At 43.2% G+C, this 26156-nt stretch overlaps 1 protein-coding gene across 1 annotated transcript; it reads left to right on the top strand.

The window, feature by feature from the left end:
• The first annotated feature begins 1243 nt into the window (after positions 1–1243).
• CIDEA (cell death inducing DFFA like effector a) lies at positions 1244–12089 on the top strand. Its single transcript, XM_054284589.1, has 5 exons — positions 1244–1309; positions 5198–5354; positions 5530–5676; positions 7804–7985; positions 11014–12089. The coding sequence occupies exons 1-5, from the start codon at positions 1272–1274 to the stop codon at positions 11144–11146; spliced, it is 657 nt and encodes a 218-aa protein (XP_054140564.1). The 5' UTR covers positions 1244–1271; the 3' UTR covers positions 11147–12089.
• Positions 12090–26156: the final 14067 nt, after the last annotated feature.

Here is a 26156-nt window from a genome sequence, read left to right on the forward strand (position 1 = left end):
ACAGCAGCTGCGCCCCACAATCCACCACAAGATACAGATCCAGGGGAAAACTGGCTGTTTGGAGTGCAGTGCTCAAGAATTATGTACTGCCCCTCACTGCCTGCTCTCTATGACATGCTGTCAGGGACTAATTGCAGGAGAGTAACAAAACTAAATGCCATAGGAAACAAGGGGGAAAAGGGGTTAACATATGAGAAGGATCCCTACAACACCTGCAAGACCAAGCAGCTTGAGGAGGAAGAGATAAAAGTCTGGCCTTACCTTCCCAGGGCTAACAGCAAGTTTCTTGGTGTGCTCTGAGGAAAGAAGCTATTTGTTCATCAGGCTGGAGAGGAGATATCATCCAAGAAAACAATTTGCCCTGGACCAAAAAAGTTGAATTCTTAATAGCTGGTAATGGCCTTAAATCTGAGGACTGAAGAAAACATCTAGCAGGTGTCAGACCGCCTGCTAAAGAAACCTGGACTACAAGGGGTATCTTGAGTGGTCCTTTCTACCCTAAACAGGAAAAGCAATTCAGGCAACCAAGTAATTGATTATTCCTGACCCTGGGTGCTGGTGGCAAGGGCTTCTGGAGTCATTCCCTGATCAGCAGTGGCAGGTTTCCTGTGCCTGGCCCTAGGTCAGGCTGTTGCCTGGGGCAGGTTCTGATGCTCCTGGCTCTATTTTTCCTGTACAATAATTGCTGGACAGCTGTAAGTGACAGAACCTGGTTCCAGAGCCCGAAAGGACGGTGTAAGACTTGTGTGCATGCGAACAGGAAACGCTGCCTTTGCTCCTGTGTAGTGAACAGGAGCCACTGCTCCCCCGCCCGTAGGAGTAGCAGTAAATACTCCACTACTGTACGCATTAATCCGAGCTCTAAGCTTATTCACACGCCCTAAAATCAGCAGCTGAGACACTTAATCTGCTGATTTGCCCTAATGCCGGGCGGCCGCAAATGAGATTGGCTTGCCCTGTTCCATGAGCTGGAAGCAGCAAACGTGCGGAGCGCATCCCCCACACGCTGAGCAAAAACCTCTCCTCTCCTTTCTCAGGTAACCCACAAGGCGCCTCCTGAAGAAACATCCCTTCCCAAAGCGCTCCCTGGCACCTGCTGCTGCATTCCTGGAACGGAACAGCGGCGCTGTCCCAGCCGCGCTCCCTGTCCCGGGGCTCGGTTCCCGGCGCGGCCGGGGGAAGGCGGGCAGGGAGGGGCCGGGGCCGGAGGAGGAGCCGCGCCCGCCGCACTTAAGGGCCGTGACCGGCGCTGCCCCGCGCTCGGGCGGGCCATGGAGGTGGCACGGGATTGCGTGGGATCGCTGCTGCGGTGAGTGAGGGCACGCTCCCGCCCCTTCTCCATGCACGGTTCTCCATCCCTTTCTCCATGCCGGCCGGCGGCTCCGGCTGCCTGCGGTGCCCGGGGCCGGGCTGCCCTCGGTGGGCTCCGGCGGAGCGGAGGGCGCGGTGCGAGGGCAGCCGGGGCGGGCGGGGCTGCGCGGGATTAACCCCGATGGACGCTGCGTGGGAGAAGCAGGTCAGGACGGTGTCGCAGCTCTGCCGCCGGCTGAAGCCCTGCTGAGGGAAGCACGGGCAGGAGCCCGGCAGCCTTACCTGCCTTTGAGGCGTAGTGGCCTCTCGGCGCCCGGGGCTGCTGGCCACAAGCCCGGTGATGCTGTCACCGAGCCGGCCGGGGCAGCACAGCCCCGTGCGCTGCTCGGACACCCATCCGCTGTGCTTGTGGCGGCTCCACAGCTCGTGTTTGAGCAGGAGAACCGCGCTGCGACTTGAGCCCCAAATCTCCTGACTAACTAACTTCCAACGTTTTTCTATTTTGTTTTGGGATTTTTGTTTTCTGCTGTTTTGCCTGGCTGTTAGTGCTGCTGTGGTTGCCAGTGAACCCTAACCTAAAATCAATCCGTGCCGTGTCCTGGAGGGTGTTGTGCAACACTGGTTTTTCTGAGCGAGGCTGAAGACCATTGCACCACATTCTTAGACAAACATATGGGGCATATTGCAAACAAAGATAAAGAGTGAAATATGTGTGCAGGGCTCAAGGCAGGCTTTTAATCCCTGTGTCCTCGTAAAGAGTTAATTCATCTCTCCCACCAGATTTGACACTGGAGTGAATGCTTGTGGCAGCATTTGGGAAGCCCTCTCTAGCAGATTGTAGTTTTCCAAAACAAGCTGGATAAGATGCTAGGGTTTGAAGGTATTTGATCTTCCAATTATAAAATATTTTTGTATTCTCCACAGATGTGGGATTCCTCCTTCCTTTAGAGAAGAGCTAGGACTTGATCCTTTAAAGATTAATAAAACAATAGTGGATTTGTCTGTATTTAACTTGTCACTCAACTTTCTAGTAAAACCGACTGCACCTTAGCTCCTTTCCACCACTTGTTTTATGACTTAGCTTGATCAGCTTTTGATAGGAAATTATTTTTGGTCTAGTCTAACAGAGGAATTCCCTGTACCAGGAATTAGTTTGTCTGTGTTTTGAGGACAGCTACAACAAGAATGGATCTTTCTAAGAGCTGTGAATGTAGGCTGGTCTGTTTAATCCTATGATCTAGGAAAGAGAGTGGCACACAAAATAGAAACAAGCTTTCAGCAATAGGCCCAGAAATGGAAGGGTTCACACTCTGTTTATCTTGCTGCTTTTCATTACCCTGCCTTTTGTCTCCTCATTAGCTGAAACCTCAGCCTGCCCTGGAGCCCAGACTCACTTCTTCATAGGCAGGCTTAGTTTAAAGATGATATTGACAGGTTTTGTCAATGTGTAGGTGAAATGTCACCACTGCTAAATAACTTCTTAAGATCTTTCCTGTTCAGTGACTGTCTGGTGGTGATAATGTAAGCCCTGATCTATTGATCTGTTTGTTTTTATTGCTCTGACTTTAACAGAACTGGGCAGCAGTGTGGGGTGGCTGATCCTGACTCCTTGGGAAACTTCTGCTCAGAGCTTCAAAGTACAGCTTGTAGAGTTGGCTGGGGTGGACCCTGTTAGCTCAAGTCCTGCCCGTGGGCTGTGTCCCTAACATTTCTCATTCTTTGTCAGCCTGTATGTTTTGGCTGTTACCCCATTGCTTTGTCTTGTGTGAATGACAGCTTGGCTTAAGTAGTGGGAAAGAAAACTTTTCAATGGGGCTGATATTGACTGTCCTCACCAAAAAAAAAAGAAAAAAAATTGGAGTACTCACACATATATCGCTTAGGTTACTCTTCTACACACAAGTTTTCAAATTTGTGGGAGGCAATGAGATGTAATCAGCTGTGAAAGCTCTTGAAACCTCAGTGCTGCACTGTTTGCCATCAGTGTGCCCTGTGAAGTGATGTCACCAGCCCCAGAGTAGATGAGCAGGCTTCCTTCCTTCCTGCCTGAGGGAGAGACTCAGTGATTCAGAATGTGAGCTGCCCACGAGCAGAGCAGCGGGGTGGCTGGGGGCCCATTAATTAGTCAGCAGAGAGATTGAAAACAGGGCCTGCCCCAGCAGCCTTCCCTTCTGTGGGGCTTCAGTGCCCTTGACAGTGCTGCTGTCCCCATGTCCTCGTCCACTTTTCCAGGAGGAACAGTGCTTATTAGCTCTTTAATGTGAAACAGTGCTTGTTTCCTGAAAGCCAGGCTGGCTGCTCAACCCCTCCAGCTTTGTCACAGTAAGGACAGAGGTTTCCATCAGCCCTGTGTGTGTAAATGTCAAATGTGAGAGCCACTGTACAGCCAGAACTAGCAACAAAAGCATGAGCTGGAACAAAACTGCTGAATGTTCTCCTCCTTTAAAAACAGTTAAAGCTCCAATAATGGCAAGGGGTTTTTGTGGAAGGTATAAACTTATTGTTTAGAGGAAAGGTGATAGCCCAAAAGAGTGGTTCAGAATTGGATTGGTAAACAAATTATTCGCTGAAGTCTGAATCTGCTCAGGCACAAAAATTACATTCTGTGCATTCCAAAATTATGCTTATAGACCATATAAGAGGCGTGGAAAAGATATTTATTCTGCATGGTTGGTGTGGATTTGCATAAGAAGGACATCGACATAAGTTGAGTAACTTTATTCCTTCTCATTGTATGTTGTTCTATGAAGTCCTGTGTTTACTCTCTGGCTGCAGATAAAGGCTGGCAGTTCACTCTGCCCTCATTGAAAGAGAATAGATTTTACCACATAAAGTTGACTTTTTACACCTATGTGGGAGAGCACAATGGGGACACATCCCTTTCCCACCCTTGAGCAATTCAGAATGAAGGAGCCAAAGGCATATCCAGAGGGTAAAGTCCAGGAGTGTGGGAGAAAATATTGCCTCCCTTTAAAAGGCTTAGCAATCAGTCCTTCCCAGGTGTCAGGCATAATGCCATTTCTGGCACGCTGAGTATTGACTTAGCCATTATCATTTGGCAGAAAAAATTGTCACTAGGTGTAGATGAGAGCAGATCTGTACATTGGTGGGGGAATAGGCTGTTACTGGTGTTGTGTGCTTGGTTTACCAAAGGTAAATATGTAATTGCCCTGAAAAATTTTAACTCTCTTTCTTAAAGTGATTTAATTCTTCCAGCCTTGCTGACAGCCTGCTCCCAGACTGTGTTTATGCACTTGGATATTAACTTTGCTTGCATTTAACTCCTTCTGATACAAGCCTCTTATTTAGAGTTTTTCAAAACCAGATGGAGTTTTATGGGCTGCCGATATAATTTACAAACAAATGCCTTGACTCTTTGATGTCAAGTGTAGCTGTATCACAAAGCTCTGCTTGCATTCTGCCGACAGGTGCTTTCAATATGGGTAATATGTTCAGTCTTCCTAAAACAAACCCATGTCTTAACACACAAGACTGCTTTCAACTAATTATGTATCTCACTGAGTGTTTATCTTGTAAATTAAGAGAATGAGCTAAGTAACTGAATGCAGTAAGAGCTGCTGCTTTTTAAATTCGGTTTTACAACCCATCAGCTTCACTGTGATTGTGTCCTTGATGTCAGCCAAGCTAGAGGTGTCTGCTTGAAATTGTATTAATTTTAAAAGCCTTTCCAAATGTTGTGGGCAAGAGAGATTTCAGAGATAACATATCTGTAGGGCAGTGCAGTATTTAGTTTTGATGTTAAGCTCCAAGAGTGTTGAGGTGAACTGTGGATTACTTGTATAATGTGATTATGTCAACAGTCTTCCTCCTTCTTGCTGCACTTGCCGTGACTGTTTTTGTAACTCTTCATTTTTATTTGTCTTAGATCATTCATATCCATGGGAGCATCAGTAGGAGCAGTAACAAAACAGACCCTGTTCCCTCCTCTCATGCCCGCAGGGCGCCCTTTCCGTGTGTCCAACGCCTCCCGCAGCAGCAGGAAGGGAATTGTTGCCAGCAGCCTGCAGGAGCTCCTCAGCAAGGTACAGCAAACACTCTGACTGAAGCTCACAGGGAAATACCTGTGGGTATCCCAGAAAGACAGCTCACAGACTCTTGTTCTTCTAAAAAAACCAACTAGGGAAATATTTCAGATAAGTGAGTCTCAATATGAAATGATTCTTTAGAATGCTAAAGTTTCCTGGGGGTTTTTTTCAGACTTTGGATGCCTTTGTTATAACTGCTGGGATAGTTACTCTGGTTTTGGAGGAAGATGGCACAGTTGTGGACACAGAAGAGTTCTTCAAGTCCCTGGATGACAATACACACTTCATGGTTCTAGAAAATGGACAGAAATGGACACCAGTAAGTATTGGCTGCTTCTTCCTCATTTGAGTAGAAATGGATGGAGAAATGTTTGTGGCTGCTAAAACTGTTGGAAAGAGAGGAGAAGAGGAAGAAAAATTCCTCTGAAGAGGTACGATGTAAATTCCTTGTTGAGACTTCTTGGATGAAAAATCAAGTTCATATTTCTTATTGTCCCTTGTTTGGACATAGATCTGTTGGCAAAATCCACCAGAAATTGAAGTAAAACATTTAAACTGAAAAGACTTACAGGGAAAATCCCCTGCTTTTTGAGAAGCTCAGAAATTTTTGTAACCTAAAGAAAATTAGGACTTTGACTCCATGAAGTACAAAAAATACAGTGTCTTTAAAGATTAGATTTAGACTGTAAAAATGCTCAAACAAAGTAATATAAAGCAAGTTCTGCCATCTGAAGGCAGTAATAGTTAATGATAGTTAAAAAAAGCCTTGTTTGATTTTGCAAATAGCCAGAGGTTGGCATCAGAACCAAATGTTAGTCTGCATGCTTCAAGATTTTAAGAGCTATTAAAACTGGCTTGCTTTAGCCTTCTAATCATATTAATTCAGTATTCAATTAGTTCTTTTATGGGGAAATAGTCATCTGTACGTTAATAACATAGAGTCAAGCTCCTAAATGTTTTTCCATGAGATGGTTGTTACTGTAAAGCTGGCATCAGAATTTTTTCTACCAGCTGCAGAGCTGTGTGTAAGCAGGGACAATTTCTGTGCCTGCACACATACAGCTCAATCATGTGGCCCTGTTTTCCCAGTCTCCTGTTGCAGTGAGGGTAGCCTCTGTGTTTTTCCCCCAAATACCTCACTGGTTTTTCAAGCTTTGCACCTGGGGCACGAGCTCCAAGGGCAGGAAAGGAGTTGCAGCCAGGGTGTGACTCCACCTTGCTCCTTCCCCCTGTCTCCTGTCTGGCATTGCAGTGTGGAGGCAGCCCCTCTTCAGAATGTGCTGAGTGACAACAGAGGGATTGTCACAGCCTCACCAGTCACCTGGAGTGTAGCACCAGCCCTGTCCTGCTTTACCCAGATATTCTGGGTGCTGATGGGGAGGGCTGTGGGAGATGCTTCCAAGCACACCAACTGCTTGTACATGCCCAGAGCTGTTGTTGATAGGGAATCCTGTGGCTGGAGCTTATCAAAGTAAAACAGGCATAACATTGCTGGCTAATGATGAACTGCTAATGATGAACAAAGTGTTTAACTTTGTCTGACTTACTGTGACACTGTCTGGGGGCTGGGGTGTCAGGTACAGAAAGGGTCAGTCTTACACAACTTCATTGCTTCATTTAGCCTGCAGAAAACAGCCTGGCAGCTGCCAGGCCGGTAACCTTGAGAGGAATGTGCTGAGCAGAGGATCCCGTGTATCCACTAGATGTCTCTGTGAATATGGGTTCTCTTTGCTATTTTCTTTTTGGCTTTCCTTTCTAGAAGCACACACCCTGCAGCAGACAAGGGCTGCTTGCAAAAAAGGAGGGTGCACTTAAGGTGGAAGATGACTTTTTCTACACTCTCTCTCCTTTGCTTTTCCTCTTAAAATCTCATTATTAAACCCTTGACCTAATCAGCAGTGGTTCCCTCCCTGTGTTTCTTTTTAGTAGGAATAAAGATGTTGTGAGCCAGGTTTTGAAATGCATGCCCTGACTTTTCACAGATGTCATTTGTATAGCTGTCTCCAAGAGTGCTCATCAGTATTGTGTTCCTGACTAAGCAGAAGGACCTAATGTCGTCCTGGTTATTTGGTGGCCTAACCTTGCTGCCTCAGAGAGAAGCCAGAATGTACCAGGATAAATAAATAGCAGGAATTACCTGTTGCTTCAGTGTACTCTGAAGAGGCCCTACTACAGAAAATAAATATTAAGGAGGTGCTCTGTCACTCTAGAATTTTAGTATCTGTTTGAAAAAGTCCAGAAGCCTTTCAGGACTTGAAAAACAATACATGAGCTACAGACTTCCTTTTCTGAGTGCTAATGCTTTTAATTCTAGTTTAGACTTGACCAAGAACTAGCCCCAAGACTGGAGTAAGCAAGGGTGCTTCTGAAGATTTGCACTGTTAACAATTGTCTGGCTGTAGTTTCCTGTGTCGTGGTATAAACTGTCTCTTTCTTTTTAAATCAGACAAAAAATGGAGTTGTGGCTGTGAGAAAAAAGAAGAAAATGGGAGTAGCTAACATCACATTTGACCTGTACAAACTGAACCCTAAGGATTTTATTGGCTGCTTAAACATCAAGGCAACCTTCTATGAGATCTACTCTATCTCATATGACATCAAATGCATGGGAGCCAAAAGTGTATTACGGTGAGTGGGTTTCCACTACTGGGCAGGTGTACGTGCTAATGTAAAAATCTGTGTTTGCCATTGGTTCTGTGGAGCACTGGTTCTGTTTATAAAATCAGGATTTTTGTTATTTCTTACCTACTGGCCAATTTATTGTATTTACTGAAAGGGTGTAAGTAGGGTTTCTTTGTTCTGCTGAGAGAATTTCCTCACATTTCCTTGACTTGTTTGTCTGAAGAATGCAGGAGGCTGGGGAAAGAAGCTCTTTGAAGAGAAGACTTCAAGGAGATGAAATGAAAGGAATTTGAGATCTAAGTCAGGGGTCTTAAAGCTTGCTCAGACATTGTAGCTCCTGTTGGCCAGATTCACCACTAGAGCTACAGGGAGGCAAAGGAAAATGGAGGAGAGATGACACTCTGCTCTCCTAATGTGGATTTGTCATCTGCAGTAAGACTCTGATATCACTGTTCTTCAGCCAGCTGGTGTGGTCTCTGGGCTTGCTAAGGGAGCCTGTCAAGGACCACTGTCTCCTGTAGCACTGACCTGCTGTGGGCTGGTAGATCTGCCTGTTGGGAAAGGTGGTCTTATTCAGGGGCAAAATAATACCTGTCCAGTTCACTGTTTTCAGCAATGAGTTGAAAGTTGGTGTCTTATCAAGATCAGCTGTGTTCTGCCCTGGCCAAGGAGACTCCTGAGTTCAGACCCCTTCCCAGAGGTGCTGTGCTTTCACAGCTGTTCAAGCTGCAGCCCCAAGTTTCTCTACCTGACTTTTAGAGTTCTGGTTGAGACACAATGGCGTGCTGCATTTTATCATTTGAGGACCAGACCTGACAGACAGATGCATATGTCATCAAGATGTTTTGACTTGTCCTGAGTGACATGTGGCCTTTAGATGAAGTCTTTAAGCAGTCCTTTCTCTCCTGGAGCAGGTGTGCTGATTAGTGCTGTAATGCTGATCTTCTTGCCTGTCCTTCAGTCTCACTGACCTCTCCACTCTATTTGGGTGGTCCTTGAGCTTTCAGGCTACAGCTGGTGGCTGGAGACAAGAGTCCTCTCTGGTCAGGATGGAGTGATTATCCAGCTACATGCTACACCCACCTGTAACACAGATATCATTAGGGTTTCCTCAAAGCAGAGGTTTGCCTTTGGACAGCTGCATTCCTCCAGTTCTTATGTTTGTCAAACTCTCTCGAGCCAAAAGAAACTCTGATCTCTGCCTGCCTGCTATGGAACTGAGTATCAGCACTGGGACTCGTGCTGCTAAGGAGAGTTTGAAGTGACAATTGTGCCTCTCTGCCAAGACAGGGCAGCTGGTGAGAAAGGAGCAGTGCTGGCAAGCAGCTGAAGTAGCTGTGGAGTTCTTCTGGAAGCTCTGCTATGTTGCAGAGTGGAGCTGTAAGGGAGGTGTCACTGTCAGGGTGGGGTGGCACTCTGCTAGCTAAGAACAGGGTGACAGAAAACTTAACCTTGGATACCCTTGAACACAACAGTGACATGGCCTGTCTCAACTTGCTGTTGAAATCAGAGCCAGAGGATGTCAGGACCCTGGTGCAGTCCCTCCAGATTGCCAACTCTGATGCCCTCTGCCCGAGCCCACTTGCTGAGTGTGGAGGGAAAGGACTGAAAAATGCTGCAGCTGTTCAGATGGGAGGGGCTGGGAGCCTGCCAGGTCTGATTAGTGCATTTCCCCTGGTGGTGTTTCCCTGTGGTGTCCCACTGAAGGATCAGGTGTCGAGTTCAACAAATCACTTGCTCCGTGGCTCAAGTGGCAACTGCCCCTGTGTGCGAGTGACACAGTGCAGCTGCTCAAAGCCCAGCACCAGGTGCAGCTTTCCTTGCAACTGCAAAGCTCCTTGGCCTCCTCTGTGTGCTGCAGGAAGAACAGGCTGCAGTGGCACGTGTGGGAAGCATGAATAAGGGTACAGTGTTCTGAACAGGCTTCACAGGATCTAAGTACAGGATATTCTGCTGTGCTGAGGCATTGGATTTCAACTGCAAGGCTTTCATGACGGGGTTAAAATTAATTTGTAGGAAGATTTTTTCCTTCTCTGCTTAAGCTCAAAGGACAAGTGAATAGAAGCAGAGGGTTCACAGCTGTGTGTTTTCTTAGACAAGAATTCAAAAAAATCTTTTTTTCTTCAGAAGAGAGACTGATCTGGTTTCTGAATCTTCAGAAACTGATCCCATTCCAGTTTTGGAATGGTTCCAGGTTTTTTGTACTGCTTCTCAATGCCTCAGCATCATACTTGAGTGCCCTCCTAACTTCTGGGGGGTGAGACTGAAATGTAGCTCTCAGTACTTGTGTCCTTGTTGTTTCTTGCAGAATGGAAGATGCAGTTACAACTAAGCTGAATAAATGACCATTCAAATGTGATTATCTCTTCCCCTGTGAAGATCGACAGTTTACATTGTAAACCTCTGATGCTTGCCTGATGTTATCTTATGGATTTGTACTGATTCTTACACAGCACTATATACTTAAAAGCTGATTTTACCAAATTTGTAGAAAACAAAGTAGTTGTGAACTGAGAATTCTTAAAGCTTGCAGCTTGGACAGCAGTAATTTTCCTGCTTCACCTGTTTTGCTTTTGAGTACCCACTGTAATGTGACTGTTCAGCTTCAGATCTAATCAGGTTTGGTCTGTGGCTTGCAGATACATACAGGATTGTATTAGTGAATGACAAAGGTGAGGCATGAGGTGAGTTTATGCTGCAGGAATGCTGCTCCCAGGCAACAAATCAAACAACAATCAAAGCTGTTTTCTTGTGTGATGGTTTGAGTGATGGCTCTGCAGAAGGCCTGTACGCATCTAGCAGGATGTCAGTCTGCTTTGTTGAATGTGATTTCTGGTCCTGCCAATATGTCAATAGTTTTTTGACCATCAAATATCTTCTCTAACAAAGTTACAAAAATGACCATCTCCTCAGAAGTGAGAAAGAATAAGAGGGGTTTTTAAATATATTGACTTAACTCATCATAGTGTGGGTAGAAAGGGACAATGTCATCTTGCTGGTGATTTTTTTCTTAAACAAATTACTTCTCTTCCAGGAAAGTGCTTCAGCTACTATCCCATGCAGCACAAATAACTGGACAGTTTCTGCTCTACACTGGAACATACATGCTGCAGTTGATGGGTGAATATGATGAAGAAGAAATGTGCCTGAGATCCAGGCGGGAGTAGTGACCACAGCCGTGCTCCTGGTGTCGAATCCTTTGCTCACAGACATTGTCCTGCCCAGCTCTGATTGTAACAGTGTTATAGCAGGGGGTGTGCACTAATGTGAACTAACATTTATCCTGTTTGGGGGTGCTTGTAGGCCTTAGTCATGAAGTGTTGGATGTTCACAGGCTCTTAACACCGCAAAAAGATGGGTGCCTAATCTGGCAAGAGGAGAGAGAGGGCAGGTTTTTGTCCCAGAAATTCAAAATTAAGAATAAGTATACTTGGAAACTTTAATGCTTTGTAACCAATGGAATATTTTTTGCACCAATCAGGACATTGGGGTTTTTGTGTGGTTATTTTTTTGTTTTTCATGGCTATCTACATGCATTCTGAATAGACCGGGCTGTAAGGTGAGGGCATGGGGAGGACTGTGGGGTTTGTTTATTTGTTAGTTTTAATCCTTAATAGTGCTGGGATTAGTGTGAGGCTGACATTGAGGTGAAGTGTACCTATTTACTCCTGCTGACAATGGAACTACTTAGTGCAACTTCAGTCTTACTTCAGTGACTGACTCTTCTCATGAAGTCTAATTGGAGATTGTGCAATCACTAAGCAGAAGGTTAAAATTTAGCTTTACTTCCCTAAAAACAAATAAATCCTTTTCATTATAGTTCTTGATATCTCTTTTCCAAATCTTCAGGATGTTCAGGTTATTACAGCTCACACAATGGAAGAACCTGATACATTTTCTTAATGAATCTGATGCCCAGTTCTGCCTGAGCATTGAATAATCTGCTGTAGTTTTGTGAACATGGCTTATAAACAACCTGCTGAAGCTTTTTTCAGGGTTTAAACCACCACTCCTGCAGTTTTTACTGTTAAAAGATGACACTAAGTGTCAACTTGGGTTTGAGGTACATGTAAGAGATGCTGGATATCTTGTTGCCCTTGGGTTCAGGGGAGAGCACTGTCTAGTCTTGCATAACATACACATAGGCTCTAAAGTGAGTATTTGTGGGATTATGATCTCTCAAAACAAGCTGTATTAGAGGACGAAGTAATGCTTCCTGCAGTTTATTGAACTGTTGCTGTGCCCAGCTTTTGGTAAGCTTTTCCTCAACAGTGTGAAAAATTGGAGAACAAGTACCCTTGGGCATCTTGTGTCAAAATGCAGACTCATGTTGGTGAAGGAAAATAAGCCCAGTTGTGGTTGTTCACTGGTGTAGCTTTTGAGGTGGTTGTTTGCTTGCACATGAACTTCAGGAAGGCTGAAAGCTGTTAAGGTGACATCAGATGCAGGACATGTCTGTCCTGACAGTAGGTGCCACCTAGTAAGAGAAGCTCTCGTTGAGAGGGAACAAGTAGGGCACAGAAATCGGTGGGAGTGGAAGGGAGAAGACCACTGTGGACCCCACGGTTGTTGCCATGCCTCTGAGACAGGAATCCATTAACTGTGTGCACCAACTGCGCTGACCTGATCTGCTAAAAGAGAAGCAGAAAGGTGCAAAAGATGAAGTATCATGGTTGGTGGTGTCTATTCTGACCTCTTAGCTGGGTCTGTTCACTCCAAAGGTCACTGATACACAGGAAATTGCTCTTGCTTTTAGCTGCAAATCTCACCTCCATATGCTTATTTTTTCCTTCCCACTGTGAGTGTGGCTGTGCCAGTTGGAGCTGCATCTTTCAGATCACTGCTGAGAGGAAAGGCAGCCTAAACCCACACGCTAAAGGGACTGATGGATACAATTTTGGTCGGTCTCTGCCCATCTCTTAAGTGATGCATTACAAATAAATAGCTAAGAAAAGCTTTGTCTTTTTTTCCTAATTCCTGTTGTTTCCCATCTACTTCTGAGCATTTGCAGGAGGAGGCAGAGGGCATACTGCTCCAGATAAGGGGAGGACTTGTTCTTTCCTAATTTCTCACAGGAGAAAATGCCTGGAGCCTGCAGCACTGTCAGGTGTCCTTCAGAATAAAACAATAAACTATTCTGGGAGTAATGAGAATGCTTCCATTTTGATATAACCTCGTTGTTTTATCTGTATTTTTCTTGACACCCTCTGCATAAATGATTGTTGCCATGCTAATAGTTGGCCAAAGTCTTTCTTTCCCTGTAAAGGAATTCATTTAACTGACTTTACAAGGACACAGTAATTAATTTTTTGGCCTTTAAGGACCACTTATTCTATTAAAACAAGCACACGTCTTGAAAGCAGATTCTCTTAAATGCTTCTATGAGTATTTATGTTGCCTATGGTGGGAGCACCCGCATTAAAAGAAGGTAAAAAAACCAGAATAGCTCATTTTTGCTTTGTTTGAATTGCTTCTTCAACATCTGTAGTACAAAAGTTTGTGCATGTCTGAACAGTGCAGATCCCAAATTCCAGCCTTCTCTAGCCAGAGGCATTGTTAGAGAACTAACACACCACAGTTTACAGTGGCACTATCTGGGAATCCAGCAGTGCTCTGAAAAGCTCACTGCTATGAATGTGCAGTGTTTTTAAGCAGCTGCTCCTTGAACAGCTTAGCACTTAAAACTTGAGCTGCTGAAGTTCCTGTGTGCAGCAGTCTCCATCTTCGAGCAGTTCCTGAATGTTTGCATTTTGAATTAAAGAGCTCAACTTTGTTATTTTCTCAAAATGGGAGGAGTGTCCTGGAAGATGTGTCTAAAATTGTTTCATTGCTTCTGAATCTGGATCTTTCACAGGCTTAGTATTTGGAGGTGATGTTTTCTGCTGTACCAGCTTCTTTCTGGAAATAAAATTTTGGCTTTGAGTCAAACTGGAGGAGTTTGTCATTCTGTGAGTTGGAACCAGTTTTTTTTTTTTTTACAGCATGCTTAAGAATGGCTTTTACTTCAGCTGTATATTGTATGCAGCACAGAAAAACTTTTGCATTATCTACCTTTAAGAAAACTATATACAAGTGCTGTACATTATCTAGCAAGACAGAAAAACTGAATACACTGGCTTTTTACTGCAGGAATGTGGAGAAGCAGCTAGAGTTTTCCACTTGGCATTTTTAGCTTTATTTTTATTTCCCATAAATCAGTTAACCTGCACCTGTTGCTGCTGAGACAAGGCTGGGAGCAGTGATGTGCAGGAGGTGTGGAACACGTTTGCTGTCTCCTTGTTTCACTGACCCTTTTTGCCTGTTGCTTTGCATCACTTACTAACAATGCACCAAGTCCTACTCTCTGGTGACCAAAAAAGGAATTTTCACTGAAGTAAGAGACCTTGTTGACTCAGGCACTGCTCATGTTCTGCAAACAGAGCAAAGTTGCTTTCTTCTTTACCAGAATGAAGAATCTAGTAGCTTTCATCTGTGTGCAGTTTATCATTACTTCATTTCCTTCCTTTCATAAACCCCTGGAAGTTTTCTTGCACCTTCCAATTCTTTCTGGAGAAAGCCTTTCTGTGCAGGGAGAGAGGAAAAGCCAGGGTCTAAATTCCTGAACTCTTTTGAAATATGGTGTAGGAAACATTATAAATCCCTTCCCTACAGAGGAGGGAAGAAAAAAGCAGGAATATTGGAATTTGAACTGCAATTTTTTTCAGTGAAGTGTGCAGAGAGGTAGGTATTCACAGTTTTGGAAATGCTGATATTTCTGAATATGAAATGTGAAGAAAACCTCATATGGTAATTCCTAACTGGCAGAAATATAATTCTCAATCATTTCAGCGTGCTTCTTCCCTGAAAATCACGCTTGAACTAAAGGCACAAGCTACTTAATTGAAAGTAAAAAAAAAAGTTTACCACCGAAGTAAAAAGCATATTTTTGACTTGATGCCCAAGGTTTATTAGAGGTCTTATTGTGATTAACATACCACTTCAGTTATGTGTCAGCAAGTATCCTTGTGAGGCTTAGAGTTTATCACAGCTTTCTCATTGTCATATATGTAGCTAAGATATTTTTAAGAGTAAAGATTGTTGTTTTGCTAAGGGAAAATATAGTGTTTTCCTGCTTCACAATTTTTAATCTCAGTAGTTTAGCTTGCTGTGAAAACTGAGATAGATGAAAATTGCATTCAGTGATGTCGATATTTTCTGTTGTGTGGTGCCAATTTTAAGGAACATTGTTCATTAATAAATCAAATCATGTAGTGGCTTTGGATGTTGTCTGTATTCATTTCCAGAATAACTTATTCCTGAAATAATCATTAATATTAATGAATCTATGGTCTGGCACAAACTGTTTCCAAATGCTGGACTGTGGCAGTAAAGTAACTGGATACTATTTTGTGGCTCTGAGCTCCTAACTCCCTACTGCTGACTCACTTTCTGGCCTCAGAGAAACTGCAAACTGTGTTTCCTTTCATACAAAAGGTTTGTTTTCCTCCATCTTTTACAAAAGTTGCAAAAGACTACAGAATACTGAGTAGAGGAGATAGAAGGGTTCAGTGATCTCTGGAGTTTACTATTAGGATCAAGGACCTCTTTATTTTGCCTCACCAAACCTCTCTGCAGTCATTTACCTAAAGATAGAGTAGTAGATATTTGACTGCAGGGAAAAATTTATTTAGTTTAGTGAAATATAATATTTGTCTAGTTCAGGATTAACTTGGGCTTGAGGGGAGTTAGCTTGCAAGTGTAATTTGTCTGTTCTCTTCTATCTAACAAGTACAACTTGTATTTAGCTTGAGGGACAGTTTTGCCGAGCTTGACTAGAGGAGCAGTTCCCCTCTTGTGAGGGAATCATGGTCTGGTTTCTGGCTGTGGGAAAGCACAGAATAGAGCTGTGTTTGATGCAGTGGCAAGGCTTTGGCAGTGGGAATTAGAAGGATGCTGTGGGGGTGGCCCCTGTGTCATACAGAGCTCCTTCCATCTCGTTCTGAAAGGAACCCACCGCTGCCCAAAGCTAAGACCCTCATACAAGATGCTGGGTCTCAGTGGAAACATTATTTAAGAAAAAAGGTAAAAAACGCTGGGCAGCAGCTGTGAGAAAGGACTGAAAAAAAATGTGGGAGATAACCAAGGTCAGAAAAGAAGTGTGAGGAAGCACTACACGTGCCAGAGCTTTCTCTGCAGGCTGTGGAGGAGCATGCTGGAGAAAACATCTCCCCATGGAGCCCCTCCTCCTCCCAGAGCAGGGGCCCTGCCTTGGAGGAGCTGCAGCCACGGGGAGCCCATGGATGAGCAGTTGTTCTGGCAGGAGCTGTGGCCAGTGAGGGACCTGCTCTGGAGCAGCCTGTTCCACAGAATATGGATGGAAACCACAGCAGCAGGATCTGAAGGATTGTACCCTGTGGGAAGGGCCCAGGGAGGAGCACGGCAAAGGGGGAGAGGGAAGGAACAGCACAAAAGAATGGATGGGGAGTGGTCATGGCCCCCATTCCTCTACACTGCTTGGGGACAGGGAGAGGAGGTAGAAGAGCTGGGAATGAAGGAGTGAAGTTCAGCTTTGGAAGAAAGCAGAGTTTGGGGAAGGTGTTTTTGTTTTGTCTTTTGTCTTTGTTTCTCACCATATTATTCTATTTTTTTTTTGAAATTAAGTTGGTCTTCCCTGAGTTCTGTTTTGCTGATGTCAGTAATTGGTGAGTGGTCCCCCTGTCTTTACCTTGACCCACAGATTATTTCATCTTATTGTCTCCCCATGTTTCCTATGGGGATGAGGTGGGAGATCAACTGGTGGTTGTCTGGCAGACAGCAAAATTTAACTTACCACAAGCACAAAACATTGAAAGAAAAAATAAGCAAAAACCCCAAGGTGTTGGTGCTGATGGTGGCCAAATTGGAAACAAATCTTTTCGAGTGATTTCTGAATGGCTGTCCACGGCAATGTTTGGAGGGACAGAATGCAGTCATATGTGAGACAAAGTTAATATTTTCACTGTACTAAGCTCAGTCTCAGGAATGTTTTCACCCCTCAGTCTGAATAGTTCATAGCAGGCCCCATTCCTAATGTGTTACTGATTAGGAATATTTATTAATAAATAGCAATTATCACTGGAAAAAGAACTTTAAAATAGTACTGTTAGTAGTTCCATAAAACAAAACAACTAATAAGATGCAGCACTAGAAATAAAGTATGTCTTAATAGACCCCAGAATCAGGATAATGCATTTTATGCAGTTTCAATATAAGAAATCGATTGACCAACAGTTTCTAAAAAGTCTGCTTCAATAATTAGCATACATTATGTATAGATGGGGAGGGAGTTTATGTAATGTAATTATTATAATAGGTTGTTTGTGATTGTCATGCATTAAAAAAAAAGAAAAAGCTTAGATCCTCAGACAACAACTCTATTTAAGAAAACAGTAGCTTAATGATGTGTGTAGTCAGGCTATTATAGACCCAGAGAAATCTCAGACATCTAAGAAGTCCTTTAAAGTCCTAAAGGTAATTTCTTATGACACATTTTTAATTACACCGTGAAGTCCATAATAATCTTTTATGTTTAAAACACTTCTAATTAACAAAGCGTCTTCCCTTGCATAGGTACATGGCTTGGTTTGCTGCTGCTCTTTATTAGGAGTATTCAAATAATCTTCTCCCATCTCAAAAATTGGGAGAGAATGTACAAGAAAACTAGAAATAATCTAATTAAAGTAGAAGGACTGTAGATTGATTACTGAGCTAGACAAACTGAAGTCTGTGGTAAACTCTATTTTATTCCTGAGAAGCTAAGTTGAAAATGCCATCGTCTCAGTGATTCCTGTACAAAATGTGCTCAGTGTAGGTGGTCTCCCAGCTGCAGCTCTCTTGCTTGCTTGCCTCCTTAGGGAAGTTGCTTAGAAAAGCTGCCTTGAACAATTGAAGAATATTGTCCTAGTTTCCACCCAAGTGATCTTGCTTTCCAAATAAAAGCCACTATCTTCCAGAATAACCAACGTGTTTTCAGAGATGATTGGTTATTCAAAAATAAATCCATTTTACCAGAAACATAAAGTATTAGACAGCTGTTGCAAATATTCCAGTCTCCCAGAAGAATTATTTCATCTTTGGATGGGATGATCAAGCTGGTTTTCCTCATTCTTACAAGCACTTTCTGCATACTACATTAGGAGCAATGTTTCATCTTGATAAGTACTGTCTCTCATAGTTCCACCTTTGTGACCATTGAATTTAGTAAACAGTCCTCTCAATTCCTCCAAGTCTTAGCTGGCCCTGCCATGGTACCATGTTCAGATTTCACAAGAGATGTGATCAGAGAAAACAAAGTAGGTTTTGTCACTTGCAGCACCACCTATGGCTAAAGGCAGTGGCAATCTAACAGATAAAAGTCACTTTTCTTTCTCTAACTTCTCTCTCTCCAAAGGTTGCTGAGTTTGGGGTTGGGGGTTTTATTGGAGTGGGGAGGTGGGTGGGTTGGTTGGTTGGTTGGTTGGTTGGTTGGTTTTGACATTTTGGTTTTCTTTCACTGGAGTAATTCCAGCTGCTACATTCTGTTCTTCTTTTTTCTGTTCCTGATGTCACCAACTTCAAGCTATTATTTTATACCTTTGGCTATTTTTTTATATCTTGCCCTGTTGGCTCCTTTACACATGAGACCTGTTATGTTGTTTCTCTTGTGGCCTTCCATCACCTATTCCAGATCTCCTCCAGCCACATTCAAACTAAAAATACTTCATGCCTGAGGAGAGAAGGGTTGGGGGGAGGGGGTGGGCAGGTTTTTAAACAAATGCTAATTAAGAAAAAAAGACATTTATCTATGTCTTGTTCTATTTCATGTTAAGTCTTTTTATATAGAAATGATCAGCCTCCTTGTTTCTGGAGCACTTTAAGCATAACTGTGTTCCATGCTAACAAGGTGGTGTCCTAAGACACTGCTGATTACTTGGAGCTGTGCCCTATTCCTGGCAGATCATCCAGGCCACATGTGACATAAAGTCCCTGTTCATTAACAGAGTCAGGGTACCACAATGAAATAAATTTGCACAACAGAGATGTTTCTCTCTGCAAATCTCCCATGCACAGGCAACAACTGTGTCTCCACACCCTTCCCATAAAGCAGTGGCATTCCATTGTGCAGCCAGTGTCTATTGCAGCCCCATATCCTCCCCCATTCCGGTTCTCTGTTCAGCAATCCGACCGTGAAGAGCGTTATTCACAGGGCCAGCAGTGGGCTGAGTCCTGGCCCTGGGCCAGACTGACCTCGTACATTCCTGGCATTCAACAGCCTTTAGATCATGAATATGGCAATGCTGCTCATGGCTGCAGTCCCAGGCAAGGGTGAACACCCTCGGTGCCACTGCTGCAGTGCTTTCCTAAGAAAAATAATGTTCACTTCTCTCCGTGTGTCAGTGTTGGCTGCTCTCCTCATTCCCATGGGTGACTCTGGGAGTCCCCTGCTCACAGGGGGATGGCTCAGCTGCTTTTGTGCATTCAGTTTTAGGGCACGTTCCCTCAGTGGCTGCACCAGCCAGCTCTGACAGTGCTGAGGATGTGCTGTTAAAAATAAGCCAGGCTTTGTCCGGGCAGAGCTTGTGCTGTGCTCTTTGTCCTGGGGCTTGTGGACTTCTGAGGAATGGTGCTCTTCTCACAAACGTAATCTGAGAGGATCATCTGTGCACCAGGAGAGGAGTGGTATGCTGCTCTGGTTGGACATGTGTGACAGATGAGTGGGATCTGTGCTGGTGAGGGGAGGGTGGCAGCCAGGAGCCACTCACCACCTGAGAAAACAGGCGAGGAGGAAAACTGTGACTCACCTGAGAAACCCAAGACCTCACTGGAGCAATTTATAGTCGATTTTAGCTGCAAACCTGCTCTTATAGAAGAAGTGTTTCCCACAATGAGATGAATCACTTTTACCTGGAGAGCTACACATTTCATCTCAAATACATGCTTTGCTTGGTAAGTGTTAAATAAGTGACAATCTAAGCCCTTCATCTTAGAGATCTATTGGGGTTTTTTTTTCTTTTTTCTCAGGGAATAAAACCATGAAAAGTTAAGTTTGTGGAATAAAACCTAAACCTGTCTTTCCCCCTTTCCCTCCTGCAGGTTGCAGTACAGATCTCTGCTGCAAGGGGTTTCACTCAAGAGTGTTAAGAAGACTGAGCTGGATGGGATAAAATGCTTTAACAACAAAAGACAAGAAGACTCCAGATGAAATCCATAGATTGTGCTTGGACCTGATCTGCTCAATTCTAAATCATCTGGGGGAAAAAAAGTACTGAACTGGTAAATCTCTGTGATTGTACAAAAATCTTTTAATTAGACAGTTAATCAGGGTGTCAGGTGGCCTGAGCTTTGGAAGTATTCCATGATACTAATTTGGATAAGCAACACCAAATGAAATTTAACATCTATAACTGCATTACACAGGAAAAACAACCCCTGTGTTCCCAGTGACAGGATTTAGTTTAGCTGGAGGTAGTGTGAACAGCTCAGTGAAGGAAAAAGCTCAGCAGCAACCGAGGGCAAACACAAGAAGAAATTATATATTATTAGAAATTATATATTATATATTAGAAAATAAAAACGGGGGCAAGAAGCATCCTATAACACTGCATAAAACGATGGCCATGATTTAAATACTCTTACTCCCATTCCACAGACACTGCAGTAGAGCCAGTAAAGGAGGCTGATAAGCAAGGACTATCACAGGAGTGCAAGGTCACACTCAGACATGGGGAGATTATTTAGTGTAATACTTTCAGCTCAGAAAATTTTGGACAGATAGGCAAAATGAAGAACAAAACCACTAAAGCCTTCCCCTTACACACAGCTACAATGGTGATTAGGAACTGGTAGTCCCTGTTCCTCAAAACAGGAGAGTTATGGGGCACCAATTTCAGCTGTCAGCTTTACAGCAGAAAGAACTACTCCTTCACAGAATGGAATTCAGTTGTGCATGGAAGGCAATGCCATAGGGGACTTCAGAGGCTGAAAGTGTAACTGTGTTAAAAAGCAATCATATCACTTCAGGGTTACTTGAAACAAACTATTAAATGTGGGCTCTAGATCCTTCCTATGGTTCACCAAAAGTTTGATCACTGACTGCCAGATGCAGAAGGGTATTTTGGGGGAGCATTACCATATTCTTTCCCTAGCATCCATCACTGACTACTGTCAGAGGTGGAATTCTAGGTTAGACAGATATTCCATCTAATCAGGACCAGCTGCCATCAATGCACTCATCTGGTCAAAACATGCTTTTTTCCCTGATAGTCTTTAGCATGACTTCTGGTTAAGAGACCTTTTTGTCCTTGTTCTGATGTCTCCCACACTCAAAATACCAGGACTTCCTTGATAAGCTCTGCATTGTATTTGGCATCTATTCAGAGCTGACTAAACTCCAAAAGCAAGATGTCAAAATTCATATTCATTTTCCTCTTACAGCTGTACCACTCACTCACCACATGGTACAGACAATGGGTGATATACATTCCAGCTCAATTATGTTTTCACTCTGTCCTCCAAACAGATTGGTTCCCCAAAATCTTTAATGTGTAGAGAGGCTGAAGAGTTGAACACAGATAAATGCCTGCCTTAATTTTGCATGCCCCTAGTCTTGGTTGTAGCTGTAAGGAAACACTAGACTGGCTCCTTTACTGACTCTGCAGAACACAGAGTACAGCCCATTCTCTGGCTCTGTTTGTTTGTGTAGCTAAGTGACCGATTAGAACTGAGGTTAAAAACACAGCCACACCAAACACACATCTCTGCCTGACAAAACAGGCAGGTACATGCTTCCCTCTACTCCAGGTGCTACAGTTATTGCATAAAACCACTATGACCAGCTGTGCAAAAGGCCTGCATGAGTAATTGTTAGCATTGAGGCTAAGGATGGGGAGAAACAAAGGGCTGAAAGAAAATACTCATTTCTGAAGGACAGAAAATATGTTACAAATCAAAAGACATTAAGTGCTGGAAAGTGCAAAAGCACCTATACTCAAGCACATGAATATTCAGGGTTGGAGTTAAAGTTTTCCATCCATTTTGTCAAATAGTGATAGAAGGGTGTGAAAATGCAGCTAGAAACTCCTGTGGACCAGATGTGGAATTACTCCAGTGTCTCTTCACAACCTCTTGGACTTTGCACCTTAAGGTATTTTCTCCTAACTTGACTTAGTGACCTCTGCTTTAACATTGCAAAGTTCAGACCACATCTTGTGGGCTAAAACAAACATCAGCAGTATCTCCATTGACAGCCACATCTAGCAGCCAGGTGAGGGGCATTAAAACAGCCCCCGAGTGCTGTGCTTGAGCATAGGTGGCAATTCGTGAAACCACAACTGCCACAACAACAAGTTTAATGAGTAGAGGGGTGACAAAGCAAGAAACTGTTTGAGAACTGTATGAAATACAATGGATTTTCCAGGCAGAATACAAACTCCAAAAATCTGAGCTAAGTGTGCAATCTGGTGTTTGTCATAATAGACCATACGCTTCTGTGTGTGTGTGTGTCTTGCTGTCTCACTTCCCCTTTGGAATGTTTTTGTTGGGTTCTTGAGCTGTTTCTAGACTCATCTGCAGCTGCAGGGTGTCTGTAACTCATGTGCTTCTTGTGGATTTTGTCACAAGAGGCTGATGGAAAAAGAGGTAGAGGTGGAGATACACAGGTACACACTTGAACAGGAGCATGCTTGGTTTTCTCAGGAAGCCAGATAAAAAAAAATCTTTTAAGATTTTTTTCCCTTTCTCAGCTTGCATGAAATTCTTCAGACTAAAGAGGAAAGAGGAACTAAACTGTACTTTTCTCCTAAAAGTCACCATGGACTTAGTAGCATTTAATAGCTTGCTACAAGCTGTCAGAGTAAACCCACTATATGGATTATATTTATTGCTTTGATATTTAAAATAAGTGCTAACAAGCTTTATAACACATATTATTGAATATCAAAATACAGCCAATTTATCATTCTGGAAAAAAAATAGTAGCTAACTTGTTAAGTGTTCTCTTATGGCATGAATTTCTCTCAAGTCTTTAAAAACTTTGGTAAATAGAAATAGTCTTAGCAACAGCCCTGATATAAACTCAAATGTGTTTCCTGAAAAGCAGGAAGCAGCTTAACAATCATATCACATGACTAGTTAAATACAGAAGAGCTTTGCTGGTTTTTTTCCAAGGTATTAAAGCAAATTTCCATGTGACTTTGTGGGACATGACTGTTGCTTCAGCTGCTGTTACTGGAAAATCCTTTTACTCTGCAGTATGGGCACTTTACACATTTTGTCCCGCCTGTGAAATTCATAATCTTGTAGAAATTCACTTCTATTTAGCCTTTGCACGAGCAAGGAGAACATGAGAAAACCTGAAGACAGAACACTCAATGCTCTGCAACCCCCCATGGCCCCATCCTGTGACTGTGTGCAGCTGTTTCAAAGCAGCTGAATCTCACACAAGATCAGAGTGAGCATTTAATTTGCTGCTATGTCTGATGCCTTGTCAGTTCTGACCAACAGGAATAAAGAATCACATCACACTGAAGCCCATCACGTTGGAGCACCAGAGACTTGTCCAGTAGAAATAAACTGTCTTGGGTTTTCACCAGCTAGCAATGTCAGACTAATCCAGATAAGGCCTAGCAGCCAGATCTTCCTTTATCCATATCCTCCTTATCATAAATGGTCACGCTATTCCCTAAAACACAAGTTTTGACCTCTTCTAGAATTTCCTCTTTTGCTTTCACACTTGGGAGCAAGAGATACTTTGAGGATTTAAGTTAAACATTGTTCAAAAGGCTGCCTGGAACATGAATCTGCAAACTTGAGCTGGGGGTTTGTAGCTGTTGTAATACTTTACTAATTTTTCAGATTAAATATATTAATTAATTATTTTCAACAGCAGAAATGAAATTAAAATTGCAAAAGGAACTAAATAAGGAACAACAATGAAGGGAGTAAATCTGCAAAGGAAATCTTAAAGTTTTCACATTTGTCAGGGGTTTTTTGGGGTTTTTTGTTTGTTTGGGGGTTTTTTTGGGGTCTTTTTTGTGCATGGTGAAAAAAAAGCCGTACTCTAAGTATTAAATTAACCCATGGAGTGAATGGGAAATTTAAAAAAAGACTATGAGTTATGAAGGTTAGAGGTCAATCTATATTATAGGTACGTGAGAAAGAGATAGCTGAGAGAGCCAAATATAACAAGTGAGAATCCATTGTACAGAATTTACAGTGTGCTTCTATATTAACCTAAATATACAATGAATCTCATGGACTCAGTCAGATGAAGCACCAGGGAGAAATTTAGATGCCTTAAATTTCCAAGAGGTGTTTAGTAGAGTTTTGAAATACAGCCATAAGTAATCCATAACAGTTAAGTACCTAGGAGGATCGTGAAACACCTAAGTACCTTTAAAATTCTAGACCAAGTCTGTGGAGACCTAAGAAGAATATGCAGGCGTTACAACACAGGTTATAATGGCACCTTCACCTCCTAAATCAGCTGAACTATTAAATAAACACAAGCATGGATGAAAAGGATTCGAAGGTACATCTACATTCAGTGACCAACAAAAGTGTCTTCTTTCAGATTACCAGCAGTAAAACATGGATAAACTGCAAGTTGATTCAGGTCTGACTGAAAAGTAAAAGTTATGTATGTAACTATAAAATTTGTACATGGAAATTCATTGGGTAAGCTGTTGTGACCTCCATCAGGCACACAGCTCCACAGCCTTCTGCGTACCTCCGTGGGTTGCTCTGTATGTGTGAGAAACTGGCTGAAGTTTTGGCCTCTAAATGTTGTTTAACCAACTGCTGCTCACAAAGAGCAGACAGACCTTTCAATGGTTACAGTCATTGGCAGTGCAACCAATACAGCCCTTCAGAAGAAATGTGGACTAAAGGCTCTACTACAGTACCCTCTCATCGCTTCTTTTTTCCCCTCACTGCCCACCTATATCCATTTGGTCCTTCTTGCTTTTATTCTTAAAATCTACTTTGATTCTGATCATCCTATGGGTTTTACCTTCTGCTGGGTTATGGGATTCAAGGCTTATCTCCACAAATGGAAAGGAACAGAGGCAGGGGGAGAAATCCAATGGCACACCCAGAGAAAAGGAGCCTCTGGCCTGGCTCCCATCAGAGAGGGCTCAGCCTGGGGTCTGGTGTGACACCCATCTCCACAGTCCATGGGAGAGGCTCCCTGGGTCACTCTATAGAGAGGAGTTACGGCCTGCTGATGGAGGGGAAGAACATCTTTGGGATTGTACAAGACAACTTTTGGGATGTTTAAAGGAGGAATCAAAGGTGGGGGTAAGAGGAGACAAAGACAGTTTGATATAGAAAAATAAAAGGATGTGGGGCTAAAGTGATCCGACTGGGTGTAAACAGGGTGTTGATGAGTATGCTTGTCTGGCTATGCCTTGTACCTGATCATCTCAGTCTGTCTTGTCTTTGTCTCAGACTGTATTTTAATTATTTTTTGGGTGAGAGTAGCGCCTATATTCGATGTGTATATATGTGTATGGTGGCCTGAGTGCCACCAGTTGAAGGTGGGGGCCACAAATCACAGGGGCCACGAGTCACAGAGGCCTGTGTGTCTTAGATGCAGCAACTGGTGAGACAAAGCACACACTTTATGTGAATCTGCATGTCTGTGTGTGGTCTTTAGCAAAGAGCTAAAGCCAGAGCAAATGGGAGTCAAGTTTTGGAGTAGCCATGAGTCCAGGAAAGAAAGTGAAGAGACCAGAGGATCTCTGAGTTGGCTACTGGAGAGACAAAGGATCCTTCTGAAAGGACTGTGGTGGGGTCAGCTACTGGTGAGGCCACAACTCTGGACTGGCTACCAGAGGAACTTGTTTGATGTTTGTATCTCTGTGTGAGGCAGATTTGTATCTCTGGGGATGCAGAGGTCATCCACTGAACAGACTGTGTCCTAAAGCCAGCACTGGACAAGGGAGCCACCATTCATAGTTGTAGATCTGATTACTTGCAATTAGAGTGGAACTACAGGCCTCTTGTATAATATATCCACATGCCAAAAACTGGAAAGACTTGGGATCCAGGTGTTAACAACAGAATAATATTAGTGTCTCAGACCAGTTATAGAGGGATTAATGTTGTACAGATTTATATTGTACATATAAACATATGCAAATACATGTTTATTTTCCATTCATGGGCTTCTGTCCTGATCAG

Source organism: Melozone crissalis, unplaced genomic scaffold, assembly GCF_028551555.1.
Source record: "Melozone crissalis strain CALT ecotype California unplaced genomic scaffold, PUWL_Pcris_2 ptg000042l_1, whole genome shotgun sequence".
In the NCBI taxonomy this organism is placed as follows: domain Eukaryota; kingdom Metazoa; phylum Chordata; class Aves; order Passeriformes; family Passerellidae; genus Melozone; species Melozone crissalis.